The sequence below is a fragment of the Gigantopelta aegis genome, unplaced genomic scaffold (assembly GCF_016097555.1).
Source record: "Gigantopelta aegis isolate Gae_Host unplaced genomic scaffold, Gae_host_genome ctg2167_pilon_pilon:::debris, whole genome shotgun sequence".
Taxonomy (NCBI): domain Eukaryota; kingdom Metazoa; phylum Mollusca; class Gastropoda; order Neomphalida; family Peltospiridae; genus Gigantopelta; species Gigantopelta aegis.
Window position 1 is genome coordinate 90,582 of NW_024532861.1, and position 25,021 is coordinate 115,602.

The 25,021-nt window shown below is 30.7% G+C and overlaps 1 protein-coding gene across 1 annotated transcript in view; it reads left to right on the forward strand.

Moving 5' to 3' along the window:
• LOC121391349 (opioid-binding protein/cell adhesion molecule-like) overlaps positions 1-21,559 on the forward strand; it is a 65,225-nt gene extending 43,666 nt beyond the window's left edge. The window contains exon 2 of the mRNA XM_041523010.1: positions 21,411-21,559. Coding sequence (XP_041378944.1) covers positions 21,411-21,559 — 149 coding nt within the window. The remainder of the gene's footprint in view (positions 1-21,410) is intronic.
• The last annotated feature ends 3,462 nt before the right edge of the window (positions 21,560-25,021 follow it).

Sequence of the window (25,021 nt, forward strand, 5' to 3'; positions counted from 1 at the left end):
GTTATAATAATTATGAAGGATTCAACACAGTTGCAGAAAGAGTTCTCACTCTCGTTTAAAAAAATAAGAAATTAGTTATTTACATTTTTGTCAGGAAGTCAGAAATTATTTAATCAAATAATTATTAGAAAATTATTATTATATTAACTATTTAGTTATTAAATTATTATTCATTTAGTTTAATATTTCATTCATGTTAGGTTCTGTATCTGATTTGGTTTTCTTAATCTTGGGACACAGGAGAATGAGTTTATTAATGTTGATGATGAAACTAGACATATCAGTCTACCTTCAAATTTTCATTTTGGAAAATAAAATTTCAATACTTTATATGTGAGACTTAGTCACTATTACTTTCAGTAAATATTAATGTTTACTTTATAATACAGATAAGCTCAAATGGTCTACTCAGCTTTGACACATCATTTAACGGTCGTGAACCTACATCATTTCCACTGTCATCAGCAGTATTGATAGCTCCATTTGGGATGATATTCATCTATCTTATACAGGGATTGCTAAATATGGAATAGTCACTCCAACAAATAACCCTAATATTATTGATGCAGTGGAAACATTTTTTTTGGAATTAAATGAAAATGTTGTGTTAAAGTTAGATTGGGTTTTAGTAGCAAAGTGGATGAATGTCTGTCCATATGAAAACATCGATTGTGTTCAAGTACTTATTAGTTACTTTATAAAACATACATGACTATTTTTTTTTTATAGACAAACTCATTTCAGGTTGTGATTGCATCTCAAGGATCAACTTCTTATTTCTATATTTACTTATAAATGTGGTTTATGCAATGGACTAATCATAATGCAGCAATTGGCTATAGTGCTGGACCTGACTATTTTAAAAACCATCCATTTTCTAGAACATCAAACTTATCGGACATTGACTGTCTCAACTATCCATCATCTGTATGGTCAAATGTGGTTTATAATCTAAATAATGGTAAGCATATAGAAATCACAAATTCAAACATTTTTCCTATGAGTTTAATGTAGTATCTTATTATTTTCACTTGTTATGCAAGATTTGATCCTGGCTTATGGTTTAGTATAAATGCTATGTTATTAAAGATGTTTACAGATGTATACTATCAATAAACACTATCCACGATATAGTTAATATTAGTTCTCATTCTATAGCTTCTTCCTTTGCAATAATAATGTGGTTTATAATCTAAATGATGGTAAGCATATATAAATCACAAATCTAAATGTTTTTCCTGTGAGTATAATGTAGTATCTCATTATATTCACTTTTTATACAGGATCTGATCCTAGTTTACGGTCTAGTATAGGTGGTAAGTTATGAAAGATGTATTAAGATATATATATATATTAATAAACTATATCTATAATATAGCTGATACACTGTAAAAATTGATTAGTTAATTTAACCAATACATGGTTATGTGGGTTGCATGTGTAAAAAGTAACTTTAATACTACTTTGATTACTAATGTACTATTGAAATTATTGGTTATGTAGCTACATAAACAGTAGTACATTAGTAATGAAAACAGTATTATGTTTACTTTTCTAACAAAAAATAAGTTTGTAATTACAACCTGTATAACCAAATAATGGTTAAATCAACCAATCAGATTTACAGTGTATTAGTTCTCATCCTGTAGCTTCTTCCTTTGCAATACCTACTCCAAATGATACACTTGGTAAGATAAAATCAAAAGCTCATGCAAATTATTATTCACATTTTTTTCTATGCTAACAAATCTATTTTATAACCCATTCCTTGCTCATTTAAATCTATTTTACATAATTTATAAAGTTTTTCTAATATTTACATAGTGTCTATATAAATTACACTTTCTTTTGTTTTAAATAAAGTATTAGTTGTTAGTTGTTCACTATTCAATGATATTAGTATGCATCCTTGTCTTACAATGTTACTTATTATAATTTAAATATCATTGAAATTGTATAAAGAACACAATTTGGTATAATATAAAATTCCTTATTGAATGTGTATGCACTGTTTTATACGGGATCTGGATCTAGCTCAGGATTATGTTCAGGTCCTGGCTCAGAGTTTAGATCTCAATCTAATAGAAATGGTAAGTGAATGAAAGGTTATCTGTGAGTACACTAATCTGACTATAATTAAAAATATTACATTCAAATATGTTTTAGTTTTTTTAGTATAGTAATAATAAAATTTCAATATACCAAATTTTATATTTCTAAGAATGTGATATAAAATAATGTTATATCAAACCATTAAAGAAATTCTAATCTTAACAAACATCATAAACTTAGATCATTAAAAATTTTATTAAACTATTTTATACAGGATCTGGATCTGGCTTGGGATCTCGATTTGAAAGTCCTAATACTGGTTTAAAAATTGGACTACCAGTGACAACAGCAATTATATATATTTATATTGTAGGAGTACTGTTATTGTAGTTGTTCTTGTAGTTATGATTAAAAGGAAGTCAAAGAAAGAAAATTTAAAATCAGGGTAATTCATCAAAACTAGTCATTATGACATCATATTTACACTCGACGGTTATACAGAGACAAAAGAGATGATATTACAATGACTATATCCCAAGTATAATATAAGAAATATATCTACAAGAGTGTAAGTTGACAACATGACACATAGAGTATTAAACACAGTCTGTTATATATCTATCATTATACAGGGAGAAAAACAGATGATATTGCAATGTCTATCAACCAAGTTATAATATAGCAAATACATCTACAACATTGTAAGTTAACAACATGACACATAGAGTATTAGCACAGTCTGTTATATATCTATACATTATACAGGGACAAAACAGATGATATTACAATGTCTATCAGCCCAAGTTATAATATAGCAAATACATCTACAAACATTGTAAGTTGACAACATGACACATAGAGTATTAACACAGTCTGTTATATACTAACATAGAGTTGAGGAGCCATTGTATGAGAGTATTCCTGAACTGACAGAATCTCAAGAATATGAAACACCAGTTGATACTGAGTTGACAGAATCTCAAGAATATGAAACACCAGTTGATACTGAACTGACAGAATCTCAAGAATATGAAACACCAGTTGATACTGAACTGATAGAATGTCAAGAATACGAAATGCCAGTTGATACTGAACCAATAGAATTTGAAGAATATGATATTACAGAAATCTATGATCTATCAGAACTTATTACTTATATAAACAGTGAATATCAACCCTGCTTATGTTACTCCATGTGCTCAACAACCCAGATTCTTCTCAGACATGTGTCAATATTGATGATGATAGTGATACTTTTGATAATTCTTTATTTTTCAAAAACTTTTATGGTAATGTTGTTGTTTTAGATATTAAAATTTAGTTATTTTTAGTTTATATTTGAGAATTTGTTTTTAATTTTCATTCGTTTTTCATTTTGTCTGCAGCATATTTACTTTTCAAACTTACTAAATAGTTTAATACTATATACAATGTTTAACAATAGTGTTAGTATAATTATTCTTGGTTCTTTTGTTATTTTAAATGTTAAAGTGAATTGGACAGTCTGACTAAATTTAATACATCAATAAGATTGAGCATCTATCATAAAAGTTTATTTTGTTTGCATTGATATTTTCAAGAACATTGAAATATATTCCATTGTTATAATATATTGAAAATGATTTCGCTTCATCTGTTAGCCACAATGTAATATAACCTATTCTGACACAAAAAGACACAGTCCCATATTTACAAACCTCAAATTGAATTTACTATTGTTACTTGTATAATCCATTTATTAATAATTCATTAATCTGTCTATCCATTTTCTCTTCATTCATCAATCATTTCAATTTACCATCCATTAATCTCTAATGGATGGATGGGATAGAGGGATATATAAAAACAGATAGATTAATGGATGGAGGAAAGATGGAAGGATTAATAAATTAATAGATGATTGATGATAAAACTGGTACATGTGAGGTCATTTTAGTAAACAGTACACTCCCAATACTAATGAATGGAACAGTTTATAGATCACCATACTATCACATATTCTTATATATCAGTATATAGATATTATACAATTACTGTAGTATAAAGACATTGTACCTCTGATTAATAATAGCTATATATAGTACAGTGGAAATTGTTGCTTACATTGTTAAAGAATTGCTACGTTGCTCTTTATGTATTTATCAATTATAATCTTTGACTTAATACACAGGTATATATGTTATATAAGGTAACAAAAGGCAAGTAGAAATATGTTATACAAATATTGACAACAAACATAAAGCAATCTATTTAAAATGATTAATAACAATGATACTAATGAAAGTTAGCGAATGAAGTCTTTTGAAAAAATAAAACAGCAAATTCCTCAAAATATTTAATGAAAATAATTACAGCTACAAAATTTAAAATTATGTGTGAGAAGTGTCTTGATACTGAGCCTCTCTGAACCATGCTGTAGCATAAGCTCGGTTGATATTCAGTGATATATCAGTAGTAACTATTGGTAGATCATGGACTTGTGTATCAGTATTAGTAATTTTTGCTTCCTCAGCTGTGTATTAGTAATATAACAGATTGGCGCAATTATTGAGAGTTTCTGAGTTTTTCACTTCATGAAGAGCTTTCCTCATCTTACTTCATCCAAAGAATAGTCTTTATTTAAAACTAAGAGAAGAGAGTTATACTGACTTTTTAACAAACCAGACAAAGTTTAGGTACTTTTGGGTCCTTATTACTGGAATAATTAAAATGGTAAACAAACATTAGTTAGCTTTCCTATCATTAAATTTGACCAAATCTGTATTCAGTATTATTAGATTAAAGGACAAAATTATCATCTAATATTCTGTATTTGTTTTCTCTGATTTTATACAGTATTCAATCACTGATGTCATTAATTGAATAGCTTAACATGAACTTTGGGTTGCAAATCCGTCCATATCAAATTTATTGGCTAAAACAACTCAAGCACCTTTAGACAATGAAATGAAAACTATTTATATAATTGGTATTATGCCTAAATTATTCACTTTTTTGGTAGAAAATGTTTTTAGTAAAACTTGCCAATAATGGATAGGAATTAAATAATGATCATTAATTAAATATCTGGTAGGTTTTGACAATGTTTCTAACAAAAATTCAAAACATAATGTTGCAAAGTAATTAGTTTTAGTCTTAAAACAATAAATGGGATTAATGCTCATAAGATGATAAGTAATGTCACTATTGATATGTATACAGTTGCTATGGTGATATATATGCACTTGCTATTATGTTATTATGGTGACTGTTTTTCATGGTAATAGTTGCTTGATAACACACATGTTGCTATGGTAACACACATGCTGATTCTTTTTGTATGGTTATATGGTTTCAATGGATTTGGAGATTTTGCATGTCCAAAAAGTTACAGATTATGCATGCAAAGTAAATGTTAAAGATGAATTCAATATCCAGTAGGTTTTGGCATTGTTTTCTACAAATTTAGGATAGGAATAACCAGTTTCCTTTAAAGTGCATAAAATTAATATTTTGTCTAAATTCATCACTTTTTGTTAGAAAATAGTTTTAAAGTGAAACTTACTGTTAATTTCATGCAAACTAAACATTAAATATGAATTCAATATCGAGTAGTTATGGTATTGTTTCTAACAGCTTTGGGGTAGTAATTAATGTTTTTGGCACTGATGATACAGATAAAGCTCAAATATTCTAAGTTTTTTTGCACCTCATTTTCATACCATATTTCTACATCATATGAATTTCCCACTGTCATCATTTTGTTGTGACAGCTTCATTTTATTTGAAATGGTGATACTGAACTGGTTTCTACAGAAATTACTGAATATGAATTGTTGTCACATTTAAATGTATTTTGTAGGGATGTATGCTAACTAAAATGTACATAAATTGATTAAAATAACCAATTAATTTTAGTAATGATGCATATATGTAATATACAAATAAAAAAATCATGATTTCTAACATTGTATATTAGTAACATCCTAACAGTCAATAATATGGTACATGCAACTTGTCATGTATATATAGATTAAAGTAATCAATCCAAGCTATAGAGTAGCTTTGTTGTTCCTTGTCATAACTTTACTCATGACAGCTATTACAGGAACATTTTCTATATTACAGGGAATATACCTCACAGATGTGACGGTACATGAAGATCGATGGAGTTCAGCCATTATGGATCACATCTTTCTCACAGATAGTGCTATCTCTCTTTTTATTTCATGTATTTTTTATACCACTATCTAGTAAGTAATTTTATTAAACTTGGATTTAAATAAATAATGAAGGAATGACAATGTAAAAATGTAGAAACAAGGTTTGGATGAATCATTATCCATTCAAAAATCTTTACATCAGTAAACATATCCATGTATATGCAATTCATGGATTGTACTGAGTGGTACTTTGTATTTAAGTTCTGGCTTATAACAACATATTAAGCTAAAGTGGAAGATTAAGGGCTAGCCACTATCAGTATTCATAAGTCTTTATTATTATTAATGATTTTTCAATAATCCTTTTATTTTAGTGGACTCATATCTTGTTTGCAACTATTGTAAGTAATTCCAGGTCAAGTGCTTATGATCCTTAGATATTAATTATTATACAATAAAAATGATTAATAATAAAATGGCATTGGTTTGTTGTTTAAACAGACCTACCTATTTTATTTTTAAAAAGGGCAGCAGTAATAATTTTTTTGTCAAAGAATTCTGACTTGTCAAATATCACAAGTTAATGTACTAACTAGGTTAAATTAGTCTTACAAATATATCTTGAGGTTGGATTTTCCTCACCAGACTAATTTACTAGGATAGTGCACTAACTTTGTGACATTTGACATGATGTGTTACTGTAGTTATTTTTGGACTGTGCAACTGTTCATAGTTTTTTATTAGAGACCATTGCTAAGTAGTGGAATTCCTTTTAAGAGGTAACTATTTAGTTACCACATGTTGTAAGTTAAAGTGTTTAGTGGCACTATGAGCTTCACTTAATACCATGTCCAATATTGCTACCATGAAGTTTGACTTGCCCTATCTCCTAGAAGGAGAGATGTAGTGGTATGACTACTTATTATTTATGTATTATTATTATTCATAGTCATATTGTCCTTGTGTGTCTAACTTATATATATGACTTTTATTAAGAGAGTTTTGTCAATCAACTAAACCTATAATAAGAAACAATACAGTATCCATCCATCCATCATATATATATACCATATATATATATATATATATAAACTATTACATTTTATTTAACCATATATGGATATATACAAGTTACAAGCACATAGTAAATTATTTGATGCAATAGAGTAAATATCACATACAGTTTTCATGACTAATGCAGTAATTGTATTATGGAATTTACTATTCGTGTAGATAATATTGATTAAATCAATCAATCAAAGCTATAATATAGCTTTGATCTTCTTTATAATAACTTTACTCATGACACCTATATTTACAATTTGCTTGTTGATATGTTTCCAGAAACAAAAATGCTCTACTGAATTGTAATGAGATGGCTAAGATGTAGAATATCTTTTAGTTCAAATGAATGTACATTCATGGTTTGTGATCCTCCATCCATCATCCTGTATATGGCTGGACGATTCTTGGAATGTCAGAGGGACGGGTGCCCTCTGACTGAATCAAGCCTGTTTATCTTATCTCATCCTATAACTTTTTGTATTTGAAATAAACATGTTGCATATTTTCATGTTTTCTTCCTTACTGTGTTATTAAACTATAGCTTATTCTTCCCCAAAAAAGGCAGTATTTCTATGCAAGAAAGCAATGTATTATAGGAAACATTTTACTGATCTGTAAATAGTCTAGTGTTGCCACCCTTTCGCTTAGAGAGGAAGGGTCTCTGTTCAAGAGAATATAAGACTTGTACAACCTGCAAAAAAATCTTGCAGGCTATAGACAACGCCCTCATGAACTTACAAGCTCCTCCTTTTTACGAGGTATTACTAATTAGTAAAAGATGATCTGTGCTTCTATTTGAAATAGATTACCACAATCAGTGATATCAACAGGCGTTTTGAGTTTTTCACTCCATTAACACAAATCTCAGCTCTAAGAATGCTCTACCCACATTCTGCTATATGAGTCTTATGTGCTTGTCCCCAGACCTTTCCTTTCTAAGTAAAGTGGCAGCAATGCCAAACTAATCTGTAACATTGCAGGAAATAACACCCCACGCGTTTATCATTATTATTATAATGATTGGATAGATTCCAGCTTCTCGGTTTCAAGTCATTTACAGATAGTGCTATCTCTCTTCTTGTTTCAAAAATTTTTTAAAGCCACTATCCTGTAAGTTTGATTTTATTAAGCTTGATTTAAATAAAATAATGAAGGAATGTTAATACAAAAAATGTAGAAACAAGTTAAGGTTTTGATGAATCATCATTCATACAAAAAATTTTCCATGCAAACATTTATACAAATAGTGTTATTATATTTTTTTTATACTTAATAAGCTAAACTAAAGGGGTTTTAATTTTACTTATAATTAACTAAAACAACACATATCATGTCTAATATCATTAGACATGATATTAAGTGAAGCTACAGTGTCACTACACTATTTAACTTATAGCATGTGTAGCTAAATAATGAAGTTAGTTACCTATTGAAATGAATTATCATACATAGCACAAATCTCTAGTAAAGTGTACAGATACATGTGGGATAATATGGGAAATATTAAAATGGATCAAACAGTTACAGAATTTTTGTTGAAAAAAAAACAATTATGTAGTTGTTAATAGTATAATAAAATAAGCCACTATATCATTTTAACTTACAACATGTGGTAATTAAATACCTCTTGAAAGGAATATATCATACTTAAAAATGTGTCTAGTAAAACTATTAAAGCTACATAGTCATACTATTTTCAGCAACACATCAAGTCTTACCTCCAAACATTGTAAATGAAGAATAGAATAAGTCATTAATAGGCCACATACTCACATGGGATGAAATGATGACGTTATAATAATTATGAAGGATTTAACACAGTTGCAGAAAGAGTTCTCGCTATCTTTTAAAAATAAGAAATTAGCTATTTACAAATATTTGTCAGGAGGTCTGTATTTAATCAATAGTTATTATTATATTAACTTTTTAGTTATTAAATTATTATTCATTTAGTTTAATTTTTTATTCATGTTAGGTTCTGTATCTGATTTGGTTTTTTTGATCTTGGGACACAGGAGAATGAGTTTAATAATGCTGATGATGAAACTAGACTTATCAGACTACCTTCAAGTTTTCATTTTGGAAAGCAAAATTTCAATACTTCATATGTGAGACTTAGTCACTATTACTTTCAGTAAATATTAATGTTTACTTGATAATACAGATAAGCTCAAATGGTCTACTCAGCTTGGCACATCATTTAGCAGTCATGAACCTAGATCATTTCCACTGTCATCAGCAGTAGTGATAGCTCCATTTTGGGATGATATTCATCTATCTTATACAGGGATTGCTAAATATGGAATAGTCACTCCAATAGACAACCCTAATATTATTGATGTAGTGGAAAAATTTTTGGAATTAAATGAAAATGTTGTGTAAAGTTAGATTGGGTGTTAGTAGCAAAGTGGATGAATGTCTGTCCATTTGGAAACATCGATTGTGTTCAAGTACTTATTGCTTACTATATAAGTTATACATGATTATTCTTTGTTTATAGACAAACACATTTCAGGTTGTGATTGCATCTCAAGGATCAACTTCCTATTCTATATTTACCTATAAATGTAATCTATTGCAATGGGCTAGTCACAAAACAACAATTGGTTATAGCGATGGACCTGACTATTTTGAAAACCATCCATATTCTAGAACATCAAAAGTTACGGACATTGACTGTCTCAACTATCCATCATCTGTGTGGTCAAATGTGGTTTATAATCTAGATAATAATGGTAAGCATATATAAGTCACAAATCTAAATGTTTTTCTGTGTGTATAATATAGTAACTTAATATATCCACTTTTATATAGGATCTATCCTGGTTTAGGGTTTAGTATAGATGGTAATTATTAAAGATGTTTACAGATATATTATTAATAAACTATATTTATGATATAGCTGATATTAGTTCTCATCCTGTAGCTTCTTTCTTTGCAACGCCTACTCCAACTAATACACTTGGTAAGACAAAATCAAAAGCTCATGCAAATCATTATTCACAGTTATTTCTATGCTAACAAATCTATTTTATTCATTAACCCTTTCCTCCTTCATTTAAAAATCTTTTTTTTACATATAATTTTTAATGTTTTTCTAATATTTTATATAGTGTCTATATAAATTATACTTTCTTTGTTTTAAATACAGTATTAGTTGTTAGTTGTTCACTATTCAATGATATTAGTATGCATTCTTTGTCTTATAATGTCTACTTATTATAATTTAAATATCATTGAAATTGGTAAATTTTAAGACACATATTTGGCATAATATATAATTCCTTATTGAATGTGTATGCACTGTTTTATACGGGATCTGGATCTAGCTCAGGATTATGTTCAGGTCCTGGCTCAGAGTTTAGATCTCAATCTAATAGAAATGGTAATTAATTTAATGTTTATCAGTGAATACACTAATCTGACTATAATTAAAAATATTACATTCAAATATGTTTTTTTTTTATAGTCAAAGTAAAGTATAATAAATTCAATGCTATACCAAATTTATATTTCTAAGAATGTGATATAAAATAATGTTATATCAACCATTAATTATTATTGAACTATTTTATACAGTAACTTATTATATTCACTTTTTATATAGGATCTGATCCTGGTTTAGGGTTTAGTATAAATGGTAAGTTATTAAAGATGTTTACAGATATATTATTAATTAACTATATCTATGATATAGCTGTTATTAGTCCTGTAACTCCTTTCTTTGCTACACCTATTCCAACTGATACACTTGGTAAGACAAAATCAGAAAGCTCTTGCAAAATCATTATTCACAGTTATTTCTATGCAAACAAATCTATTTTATTGATTAATCATATATCCTGATTGATGGAGTCCAGCTACTCGGGGTCAAGTCTTTTACAGATACTGCAGTCTTTCTTCTTCTCATACTTTTTAAAACCACTATCCTGTATAGATTTTATTAAGCTTAATTTAAATAAAATAATGGAAGTAATGTTAATGCAAAAGTGTAGAAACAAGGTAAGGTATTGATGAATTATCATCCATACAAAAATTTTTCCATACAAACATTTATTCATACAAAATAATGTTATTATTAGTTTTAATACTTAATTAGCTAAACTAAAGGAGGTTTAATTTTAGTTATAATTAAACTAAAACAACACTAAATATATAGACATGATATTAAGTGAAAGCTACAGTGGCACTACACTATTTACTTATAGCATGTTGTAGCTAAATAATGTAGTTACCTCTTGCAATGAATTCTCCTACTTAGCAATGATCTCTAGTAAAGTGTATAGTACATGTGGATAATTTGGGAAATGTTAAAAGGGATCAAACAGTTACAGAATTTTTGATGAAAAAACAATTGTGTAGTGTTAATAGTATAATAAAATAAGCCACTATATCATTTATCTTACAACATGTGGTTAATTAAGTAATGTAGTTACCTCTTGAAAGGAATTCTCATACTTAAAAATCGTCTCTAGTAAATTTATTAAAGCTACATAGTTATAATAATTTCAGCAACACATCAAGTCTTACCTCCAAACGTTGCAAATGAAGAATAAATGAAGTCATAATAGGCCACACACCCACATGGGATGAAATGGCGACGTTATAATAATTATGAAGGATTCAACAGTTGCAGAAGAGTTCTCACTATTGTTAAAAAAAGAAATTAACTATTTACATATTTTTGTCAGGAGGTCTGTATTTAATCAATAGTTATTATATATTAACTTTTTAGTTATTAAATTATTTATTCATTAGTTTAATATTTCATTCATGTTAGGTTCTGTATCTGATTTGGTTTTTCTTGATCTTGAGACACAGGAGAATGAGTTTAATAATGTTGATGATGAAACTAGAGAGATCAGACTACCTTCAAGTTTTCATTTTGGAAAAAAAAAATTCGATACTTCATATGTGAGACTTAGTCACTATTACTTTCAGTAAATATTAATGTTTACTTTATAATACAGATAAGCTCAAATGGTCTACTCAGCTTTGGCACACCATTTAGCGGTCCATGATATTACATCATTTCCACTGTCATCAGCAGTAGTGATAGCTCCATTTTGGGATGATATTCGTCTAACTTATACAGGGATTGCTAAATATGGAATAGTTACCCCAAAAAATAACCCTGATATTATTGAGTGAAGTGGAAAAATTTTTGGAATTAAATGAAATGTTGTTGTTAAAGTTAGATTGGGTTTAGTAGCAAAGTGGATGAATGTCTGTCCATATGAAAACATCAATTGTGTTCAAGTACTTATTGCTTACTATATAAATCATACATGATTATTCTTTGTTTATAGACAAACACATTTCAGGTTGTGATTGCTCTCAAGGATCAAACTTCTTATTCTATATTTACCTATAAATGTGATCTATTGCAATGGACTAGACACAATACAGCAATTGGTTATAGTGCTGGATCTGACTATTTTGAAAACCATCCATTTTCTAGAACATCAAAAGTTACAGACATTGACTGTCTCAACTCCATCATCTGGTGTGGTCAAATGTGGTTTATAATCTAAATAATGGTAAACATATATAAGTCACAAGTCTAAACTGTTTTATCTGTGTGTATGATGTAGTAACTTAATATATTCACTTTTATATAGGATCTGATCCTGGTTTAAGATCTAGTATAGGTGGTAAGTTATTAAAGATATATTATTAATAAACTATATCTTATGATAATAAATTGATATTAGTCCTGTAACTCCTTTCTTTGCAATACCTACTACAACTAATACACTTGGTAAGACAAAATGAAAAGCTCATGCAAAATTATGCAAATCAAATGATATAGCTAATATTAGTTCTCATCCTGTAGCTTCTTCCTTTGCAATACCTACTCCAAATGATACATTTGGTAAGACAAAATCAAAGCTCATGCAAATCATTATCACAGTTATTTCTATGCTAACAAATCTATTTTATTGCATAACCCCTTCCTCGTTCATTTTAAATCTATTTACATAATTTATGAAGTTTTTCTAATATTTTTACATAGTGTCTATATAAATTACACTTTCTTTGTTTTAAATTACAGTATTAGTTGTTAGTTGTTCACTATTCACCCATGATTATTAGTATGCATCTTTGTCTTATAATGTTACTTATTATAATTTAAATATCATTGAAATTGTAAAGAACACTATTTGCATAATATATAATTCCTTATTGAATGTGTATGCACTGTTTTATACGGGATCTGGATCTAGCTCAGGATTTATGTTTCAGGTCCTGGCTCAGAGTTTAGATCTCAATCTAATAGAAATGGTTTTTTTATAGTCAAAGTAAGTAATAATAAATTTTTAATTACCAAATTTATATTTCATAAGAATGTGATATAAAATATGTTATATCAAACCATTAAGAGAAATTCTAATCCTAACAAACATCACCTCAAACTTAGATTATTAAAAATTTTATTGAAACTATTTCATACAGGATCTGGATCTGGCTGGGATCTCGATTTGAAAGTCCTAATTACTGGTTTAAAAATTGGACTACCAGTGACAACAGCAATTATATTTATTATTATGGTAGCAGTACTGGTTATTGTAGTGGTTCTTCTGTAGTTTTGATTAAAAGGAAGTCAAAGAAAGAAAATTTAAAATCAGGGTAATTTCATCAAACTAGTCATTATGAAATCATCTTTACTATCACCATTATACAGAGACAAAAGAGATGATATTACAATGACTATAGCCCAAGATTATATATAGGAAATATATCTACAAGAGTGTAAGTTGACATATATGACACATAGAGTATTAACACAGTCTGTTATATATCTATCATTATACAGGTGACAAAACAAATGATATTGCAAATGTCTATCAGCCCAAGTTATAATATAGGAAATATATCTACAAGAGTGTAAGTTGACAACATGACACATAGAGTATTAACACAGTCTGTTATATATCTATCATTATACAGTGACAAAACAGATGATATAGTGCAATGTCTATCGCCCAAGTTATAATATAGCAAATACATCTAAACATTGTAAGTTGACAACATGACACATAAAGTATTAACCAGTCTGTTATATACTAACATAGAGTTGAGGAGGAGGCCATTGTATGAGAGTATTCCTGAACCTGACAGAATCTCAAGAATATGAAAACCCAGTTGATACTAAATTGACAGAATCTCAAGAATATGAAACACCAGTTGATACTGAAACTGATAGAATGTCAAGTATACGAAATGCCAGTTGATACTGAACCAATAGAATTTGAAGATATGATATACAGAAATCTATGATCTATCAGAACTTAGTACTTATAACAGTGAATATCAACCCTGCTTATGTTACTCCAGTGCTCAACAACCAGATTCTTGCTCAGACATGCGTCAATATTGATGATGATAGTGATACTTTTTGATAATTCTTTATTTTTCAAAAACTTTTTTATGGTAATGTTGTTGTTTAGATATTAAAATTTAGTTATTTTTAGTTTATATTTGAGGAATTTGTTTTTAATTTTTAAAAACAGATTTCTTCTCTTCATTTTGTCTGCAGCATATTTACTTTTCAAACTTACTAAATAGTTTAATACTATATACAATGTTTAACAATTAGTGTTAGTATAATTATTCTTTGTTCTTTTGTTATTTTAAATGTTAAAGTGAATTGGACAGTCTGACTAAATTTAATACATCAATAAGATTGAGCATCTATCATAAAAAGTTTATTTTGTTTGCATTGATATTTTCAAGAACATGAAATATATTCCATTGTTATAATATATTGAAAATGATTTCCCTTCATCTGTTAGCCACACGTAATATAACAGATTGACACAAAAAGGACACAGTCCCATATATTACAACCTCAAATGAATTTGAAGATTGTTAACTGTATAATCCATTTATAATTAATTGCATTAATTGTCTATCCATTTTCTCTTCATTCATCAATCATTTCAATTTACCATCCATTAATCTCTAAATGGAGAGATGGGGGATAGAGGGATATTATATAAAACGGATTAAGGAAATTTAATAATACTTAATGGTATGGTGGTAGGAAAAGATGGAAGGATTTAATAAATAAATAGATGATTGAGTGATAAATGGATACATGTGAGGTCATTTTAGTAAACAGTACACTCCCAATACTAATGAAATGGAACCAGTTTATAGATCACCATACTATACATTATTCTTATTATATCAGATATAGTTATAGCATATATACAATTACTGTAGTATAAAGACATTGTACCAGTGATTGTAATAATAGCTATTATCGTTATAGTACAGTGGAAATATGTTGCTTACTATTGTTAAAGAATTGCTACGTTGCTCTTTATGTATTTATCAATTATAATAGCTTTGATTTGAATACACAGGTATATATGTTATATAAGGTAACAAAAGGCAAGTAGAAAATATATATACAAAATATGGACAACAAACATAAAGCATCTATTTGTAAAATGATTAATAACAATGATACTAATGAAAGTTAGCGAATGAAGTCTTTTGAAAAAATAAAACAGCAAATCCTCAAAACTGATTTAATGAAATAATAATTACAGTACAAATATTAAAATTATGTGTGAGAAGTTGGCGCAATTACTGAGATTTTTTCTGAGTTTTCACTAATGAAGGGTAATCCTGTTCACGAGCTTCCTTTCATCTCTACTTCATCAAAGAATAAGTCTCTTATTTAAAACTTAAGAGAACGAGAGTTCGATACTGACTTTTTAACAAAACAGACAAAGTTTAGGTACTTTTTGAGTCCTTATTACTGGAATAATTAAAAATGTACAACAAAACATTAGTTAGCTTTCCTATCATTAAATTTGACCAAGACCAAATCTGTATTCAGTATGTATTAGATTAAAGGAAAAAATTATCATCTAATATAGTCTGTATTTGTTTTCTCTGGATTTTATACAAGTATTCAATCAATCATGATGTCATTAAGGTTGAATAGCTTAACATGAACTTTGGGTGTGCAATCCGTCCCCCCCAAATCAAAGTTATTGGCTAAAACAACTCAAGCACTTTTAACGACAATGAAAGAAGACATGATATAATTGGTATTATGCCTAAATGATTCACTTTTTGGTAGAAAATGTTTTTAGTAAAACTGCCAATAATGGATAGAAATTAAATAATGATCATTATTAAATATCTGGTAGGTTTTGACAATGTTTTCTAACAAAAATTCAAAAAATAATGTTTGCAAAGTAATTAGTTTTAGTCTTAAAAACAATAAATGGGATTAATGCTCATAAGATATTAATAATGTCACTATTGATATGTATACAGTTGCTATGGTGATATATATGCACTTGCTATTATGTTATTATGGTGACTTTTTCATGTAATAGTTGCTTTGATAACACACATGTTGCTATGGTAAGTCACACATGCTGATTCTTTTTGTATGGATTATATGGTTTCATGGATTTGTAGATATTACATGTCCAAAAAGTTACAGATTATGCTGCAAAGTAAAGTTAAAGATGAATTCAATATCCAGTAGGTTTTTGGCATTGTTTCCTATAAATTTAGGATAGGAATAACCAGTTTCCTTTAAAGTGCATTAATTAATATTTTGTCTAAATTCATCACTTTTTGGTTGAAAATAGTTTTGTTAAGTGAAAACTTACTGATAATTTCATGCAAACTAAACATTAAATATGAAATTCATATCCAGTATGGTTATGGTATTGTTTCTAACAAACTTTGGGGTAGTATAATGTTTACTTGATGATACAGATAAGCTCAAATATTCTAAGTTTTTGCACCTCATTTTCATACCATATTTCTACATCATATGAATTTCCACTGTCATCATTAGTTGTGACAGCTTCATTTTATTTGAGATAATGATTTTGAACTGGCTTCTACAGTGATTACTGAATATATATTGTTTGTCCATTTAAATGTATTTTTGTAGGGATGTATGCAACCAAAATGTACATAAATTGATTTAAAATAACCAATTAATTTTAGTAATGATGCATTCATGTAATATACAAATAAAAAATAATGGTTTCCTAACCATTGTATATTAGTAACATCCTAACAGTCAATCATATGGTACATGGAACTTGTCACTGTATAATTATATAGATTAAAGTAAATCAATCCAAGCTACAGAGTAGATTTGTTGTTCCTTATCATAACTTTAACTCATGACAGCTATTACAAGAACATTTCTATTTTGCAGGGAATAATATCTCACACATGTGATGGTACATGAGATCAATGGAGTCCAGCCATTCTGTATCAAGTCTTTCACAGATAGTGCTATCTCTCTTTTATTTCATTATTTTTTACCACTATCTGTAAGTTAATTTTATTAAACTTGATTTAAATAAATAATGAAGGAAATGACAATGTAAAAAAGTGTAGAAACAAGGTTTGGATGAATCATCATCCATTAAAAAATCTCTACATCAGTAAACGTAGCCATGTAATTGTTATCAGCTCCATGTATATGACATTCTGGATTGCATTGAGTGGTACTTGGTATTCAAGTTCTGGCTTAAAACAGTATATTAAAGTTAAAGTGGAAGATTAAGGGCTAGCCACTATTAGTATTCATCAGTCTTCATTATTAATGATGTTTTCAATAATCCTTTATTTTAGTGGACTCACATCTTTTGTTGCAACTGTAAGTAAGTCCAGGTCAAATGCTTGTGATCTGTAGATATTAATTATTGTACAATAAAATGATTAATAATAAAAATGGCATTGTTTGTTGTTTAAACAGACCTCCCTATTATATTTTTAAAAAGGGCAACAGCAAGGTTTTTTTTGTCAAAGAATTCTGACTTGTCAAATATCACAAGTTAATGTACTAACCCGGTTAAGTCAGTCTTACAAACATATCTAGAGGTTGGATTTTCCTCACCAGACTAATTTACTAGGCTAGTGCACTAACTTTGTGACATTTGACATGATGTGTTACTGTAGTTATTTTGACTGTGCAACTGTTCATAGTTTTATTAGAGACCATTGCTAAGTAGTGGAATTCCTTTTAAGAGGTAAACTATTTAGTACCACATGTTGTAAGTTAAATGGTTTAGTGGCACTATGAGCTTCACTTAATACTATGTCCAATATTGCTACCATGAAGTTTTGACTTGCCCTATCTCCTAGAAGGGGAGAATGTAGTGTATGACTACTTATCATTTATGTATTATTATTATCATAGTCATATTGTCCTTGTGTGTCTACTTAGATATATGACTTATTTATTCTATTGTGTTCTACTATTATACTAAAGAGATGTTTGTCAATCAACTAAACCTATAGTAAAAACAATACAGCATCCATCCATCCATATATATATTATATATATATATATACCTAACTGTTAAATTTGATTTAACCTTATATGGATATATACAAGTTACAAGCACATAGTAAATTACTTATTGCAATAGAATAAACATCACAGTAAAGTTTTCATTATTAATGTAGTAAATGTATTATGGAATTTACTATTCATGTAGATAATATTCATTAAATCAATCAATCAAAGCTATAGTGTAGCTTTTGACGTCTCTTATAATAACTTTAGCTCATAACAGCTATATTTACAAGCGGTTTGTTGTGAAAAGTTTAGATATAGTATATCTTTTAGCTTAAATGCTCATCCATAATGTACATGCAATCCATATATCCATCATCCTGCATATGGGCTGGACAATTCTTGCATATGTCAGAGGACGGGTGCTCTCTGACTGAATCGAGCCTGTTTATCTTATCTCTTCCTATAAATATTGTATTTGAAATAACATGTGTATATTTTCATGTTATCTTCCTTACTATGTATTAAAATTATAGCTTATTCTTCAAAAAAAACAGTATTTCTATGTAAAAAAGCAATGTGTTATTGGAATATTTTACTGATCTGTAAATAGTCTAGTGTTGCCACCTTTTCGCTTAGAGGAGAAGGGTCTCTGGTCAAGAGTATATACAACTTGCAAAAATCTTGCAGGCTAGAGACACGCCCTCATGAACTTACAAGTTCCTCCTCTTTATTTCTATTCAACTTGAGTCACAATGGGTAATAAAGTCCTTGAAAGTGCTTGAAACTCTGCTCTAAAACAGAATGTGACACGAGGTAATACTAATTAGTAAAAGATGATATTTGCTTCTATTTGAAAGATGATCACCACAACCAGTGCATATCACAACAGGCATTTTGGCATTTTCACTCTATTAACACAATCTCAGGTCTAAGAATGCTCTACCCACATCCTGCTATATGAGTCTTGTGTCCTTGTCCCAGACTATTCCTTTCTAAGTAAAGGGGCAGCAATGCCAGACTAATCTGTAACATTGCAGGGAATAACACCCCATGTGTTTATCAGTACATCCTGATTGGATGGAGTCCAGCTACTTAAGCTCAAGCCTTTTACAAATACTGCTATCTCTCTTCTTGTTTCCTATATTTTTTTAAAACCACTAACTATCTGTAAGTTGATTTTTTAAGCAAAAAGGTAGAAACAAGTTAAGGTATTGATGAATCATCATTCATACAAAAATTTATCCATGCAAAAACATTTATTCATACAAATAGTGTTATTATAGTTTTCTTTTTACTTAATTAACTAAACCAAAGGATTTTATTTTAGTTATCATTAACTAATAAACAACACTATTATTAGACATGATATTATAAGTGAAGCTACAGTGTCACTACACTATTTAACTTATAGCATGTTGTAGCTAAATAATGTAGTTACCTTCTGCATGAATTATCATACATAGCACAAATCTCTAGTAAAGTGTACACGTACATGTGGGATAATTTGGGAAAAATAGTTAAATGGATCAAACAGTTACAGAATTTTTTGATGAAAAAAAATTATGTAGTTATTAATAGTATAATAAATAAGCCACTATATCATTTAAATTACAACATGTGGTAATTAAATAATGTAGGTTACCTCTTGAAAGTTGAAAAAAATCGTCTCTAGTAAAACTATTAAAGCTACACAGTCATAATAATTTCAGCAACACATCAAGTCTTACCTCCAAACATTGCAAATGAAGTCATTAATAGGCCACACACCCACATGGGAAAAAAAGACGATATATATTAAATTATGAAGGAAAGAAAAAAAAAAGGAAATTAGATATTTGCGTATTTTGGTCATGAGGAGGTCTGTATTAATCAAAAGTTATTAGAAATTATATTATATTAACTTTTAGTTATTAAATTATTATTCATTTAGTTTAATATTTCATTCATGTTAGGTTCTGTATCTGATTTGGTTTTTTCTTGATCTTGGGACACGGGAGAATGAGTTTAATAATGTTGATGAGATGAAACTAGACTTATCAGACTACCTTCAAGTTTTCATTTTGGAAAACAAAATTTCAATACTTCATATGTGAGACTTAGTCACTATTACTTTCAGTAAATATTAATGTTTACTTGATAATACAGATAAGCTCAAATGGTCTACTCAGCTTTGGCACCTCATTTTCATATGATACATGCAACTTGTCACTATATATATAGATTAAAGTAATCAATCCAAGCTACAGAGTAGCTTTGTTTTTTCTTATCATAACTTTACTCATGACAGCTATTACAGGAACATTTTCCATTTTGTATGGATAATACCTCACAGAAGTGACGGTACATGAAGATTGATGGAGTTAGGCATTCTGGATCAAGTCTTTCACAGATAGTGCTATCTCTCTTTTTGTTCATGTAGTTTTCATACGACTATCCTGTAAGTAATTTTATTAAACTTGATTAAATAAATAATGAAGGAATGACAATGTATAAAAAGTGTAGAAACAAGGTTTTGGATGAATCATCATCCATTCAAAAAATCTCTACATCAGTAAACATAGCCATGTAATTGTTATCAGTTCCATGTATATGACTGTGACAAAAGTGAGCTAGAGGATCAAATGGAGGATGTTTATGATCAATAAATAATGGACCAATCAGATTCATTGTATTAAAGGACCAATCATATTCATTGTATTTTATTTTCCCACGCTACATTAACCAATCATATTGTTTTAATCATGAGACCACTAAGTTCACTATTTAAACCCATTCACATTCATTTCAAGTCAGTCTGAAGTCTGGATATTATACTTAACTTATTATTTTAAAATCAAGATTATTTAACCCAGACGGGTCAATTATCGAGCGCGTCCGACATTTTGGTGGCAGCGGTGGGATCACTTCGAACGGAAGACAGAAGAGAACCGCCCCAGTGGACGAACGAGTAGAATTCGGATTACGACGCTCATCGAATTACAATAAGACTGAACCTTCGTGAACGAAACGAGTACAATTTGGATACAACGTTCATCGAACTACAATAATATCAAAACCTTCGAGAGACACTTCAAATGGCTTATAGGTATCAATCTACTGTATCAGATAGCAAGAAAAACTGTTAGTAAGAGAAGAACAAAAAACGAAGAAAAAATACAGAGATGGAAGAATTGACACATGTAATGGCTAGGATGGCTCAAATGATGGAACAGAATCAAACTCAGAGAAGTACTAACGTTCCAAGTTCAGAACCATGGGAGGAAAACGAGGATATTGAAGATTATCTGACTCTCTTTGAACGGCATATGATTCTTAATGACATGCCCGAAGATGAGTGGACCCGACAATTAGCACCTGTGCTCACTGGGGAGAGCAGGAGCAGCTTACAATGATGTAGAAACGAAAGCACCTTATGCCATTCTCAAGCAAGCAATTCTCCAACGTTATGAGATCAACCAGAGGCAAGTCGAGTGAAGCTCCGACAGATGAGATTCAAGATAGATACGACATTGCTGAACATGTTTCAAGAGTGGATGCTCTTGTTAAAAGATGGCTGATACCGGTTTCAAACCCCAGATTTGTCTGACAAAGAGCGATTGGAGGAACTGGAAATGCAGGTACGAAGGGAGATAGTGATGGAGCAGGTACAAACTGGTCTGCCCGGGACCTTCAAGCACGAATAGATGCTCGAGGACCTCATACCGTGGAGGAGCTAAAACAGTGCATTCAAGAATACCAACTGAAGCGAAAAGAGGAAGGTATGGAACGAAAATTTATTACATCCTCCCGACCTGAGATCAGGGAAGGACGGAACAGTCAGCTAGTAGGAGAACAGAAACCAGGTCCACCTCAAGAAGAGAAGTAACTTGCTACAAATGTGGTCAGATGGTCCACATTTCCAGGAATTGCCCTAAGAAATCATTTGGACAAAAGATGAGTTACCGAGATTGTTAAGGAAAGGTATTGTGAATGGAATACCTACTGACAGAATAGTGTTGGACACTGGAGCATCTACCACTATCATACATCAAAGGATGGTAACAGAGGAGAACTATACTGGAGATGCTGTGACAATACAGATTCTGGAGGATCTACCCGTTTATACCCAAAGGCTAAAGTGACGATTCATCTACAAGGGGAACAAGAGTTCAGTCAGGAAGTGGCTGTGTCAGAAGTTGTGCCCGAAGATGTACTGTTGGGGAGAGATGCACCAATTGGCATACCTTTGTTAGATACCTTTCCACGACAAGTGAGAAAGGCGATGTGGGAAAAGATGAATCGAGAGTTTGCTGGAGCTGTGGTGACAAGAGCTCAAGTTAGGAGAAATCAGGAGTTGTTGTCATCGAGAGTGAAGGAAGGGTGGGATCACCAAGGAATTCGAGTCCAGTTGTGGCAGTGATAGAGCTTCTGAAGAAGGAGAAGAATTGGAATCACTGTCAACAGAAGTGCTGGAGGAAAATCAAAGTACTGAGAAAACTAAGATTGATGGGGACTGTGATCAGACGATCAGAACTCCATCTGTGAGAACATTGAATTTAATTTTGATGATACTTTGTTTCAGGAACCCGGACGGGGACGAATAAACAAAACCAGAGCAGAGAAAAGGCGAGAGCGCCAAAGACGAAATGGATGTAATGCCACAAGAGATCAGCTCATTGAGGCACAGCAAAAGGATCCAGATATCCAAGCTTGGAAGGCAAGAGAGGATTCACAGGCTGTGGATATTAGAAATGGAGTGTTGTGTCGACTGTGGAAGTCAAAACGAAATCCTAATGAAAAGGAACTTCAAATAGTTCTGCCTACAAAATACCGGTTCGATATTCTCAAAATGGCACATGACATGCCAATGGCTGGACATATGGGAGTTGAACGAACTCTTCAGAGAATTAGAAAAAGTTTCTGGTGGCCAGGAGTAACGAAGGACGTGAAGACCTATGTACAATCCTGCCCAGAATGTCAGAAAGTGGCTAGGCGACCTATGAAAGTGCCATTGGTGAAGATGCCTATCATTGGCAAACCCTTCGAACGGATAGCAATGGATATAGTAGGACCATTACCAAAGACAACCAGTGGACACCAGTACATTTTAGTTATTAGTGACTATGCTACAAGATTTCCAGAAGCATACCTCTCAGGAGATTTACAGCTGTAAGTGTAGCTGATAAACTTATGGATTTATTTCCAGAGTGGGAGTACCAAATGAAATTTTGACAGATCAAGGCACAAACTTTACTTCAGAACTGCTGAAGGAATTGTACCGGATGTTGGGAATCAAAGCCATAACCACCAGCCCATATCACCCACAGACTGATGGTTTAGTAGAGAGACTGAACCAGACTCTGAAACTCATGTTAAAAAACTTCAAGATCCACTAGACGACAATGGGATAAGATGTTACCCCTGGTACTATTTGCCCTACAGGGAAATTCCTCAGGAAACCACAGGATTCAGTCCCTTTGAACTATTATATTCAAGAGATGTGAAAGGACCTATGGATATATTGAAGGATCAGTGGATTGCAACACAACCAAAAGAAAACGACATTACCAGCTATGTTTTGTCACTCTCCGTCAACGTATGGAAGAAGCCCATGAGATAGCCCAACAGAATTGGAAGAAGGCTCAAATAAAGCAGAAACAATGGTATGATCAGCATGCTCGAGAGAAAAGCTACATACCTGGAGATCAAGTTCTACTATTACTACCAGATAGCACACAGAAGTTTAAAGCGCAGTGGCAAGGACCATACAGGATCAAAAAGAGAATTGGAAGTGTCAACTATGAGTTAGAGATGCCTGAACGTAACATGACCAAGGTATTCCATTGTAACTGCTTAAAACAATGGTACCCTAGGACAGAAACAAGTTACACTAGTATTGTGGAGGATAGCACTGAGTTGATAAGTCCTGAATGGCAAGAAGGGAGCCACGAATAGGAGATCAACTAACAGGAAAAGAAAAAACAAGAATTAGAGAAAAAACTCCTACACAATATAAGCAAGTTATTGATCCGAAGCCTGGACGTGCTAAAAGAACAGTGCATAAGATTGTGACGAATGGAAGTGGCCCAATACGTCAACGACCTTATCGGATACCTCCAGCCCTGAAGAAAGATCTCTGTGATGAACTGCAAACCATGCTCAAGGATGGATTAATTGAGGAGTCGAGCAGTGAATGGTCATCACCAATTGTTGTGGTTAAAAAGAAGGATGGCAGTAATAGAATTTGTGTGGATTACAGGAAATTGAATGCAATTACAAATTTGATGCCTACCCCATGCCAAGAATTGACGAGATGTTAGATGCCATAGGGAATGCAAAATATATATCTACTCTCGATCTAGCGAAAGGGTATTGGCAGATACCAATGGACCAACAGGATTGCGAGAAGACTGCATTTAGCAGCCCTTAGGGTTATTTCAGTTCACTGTGATGCCTTTTGGACTAAGTGGGGACCAGCGTCTTT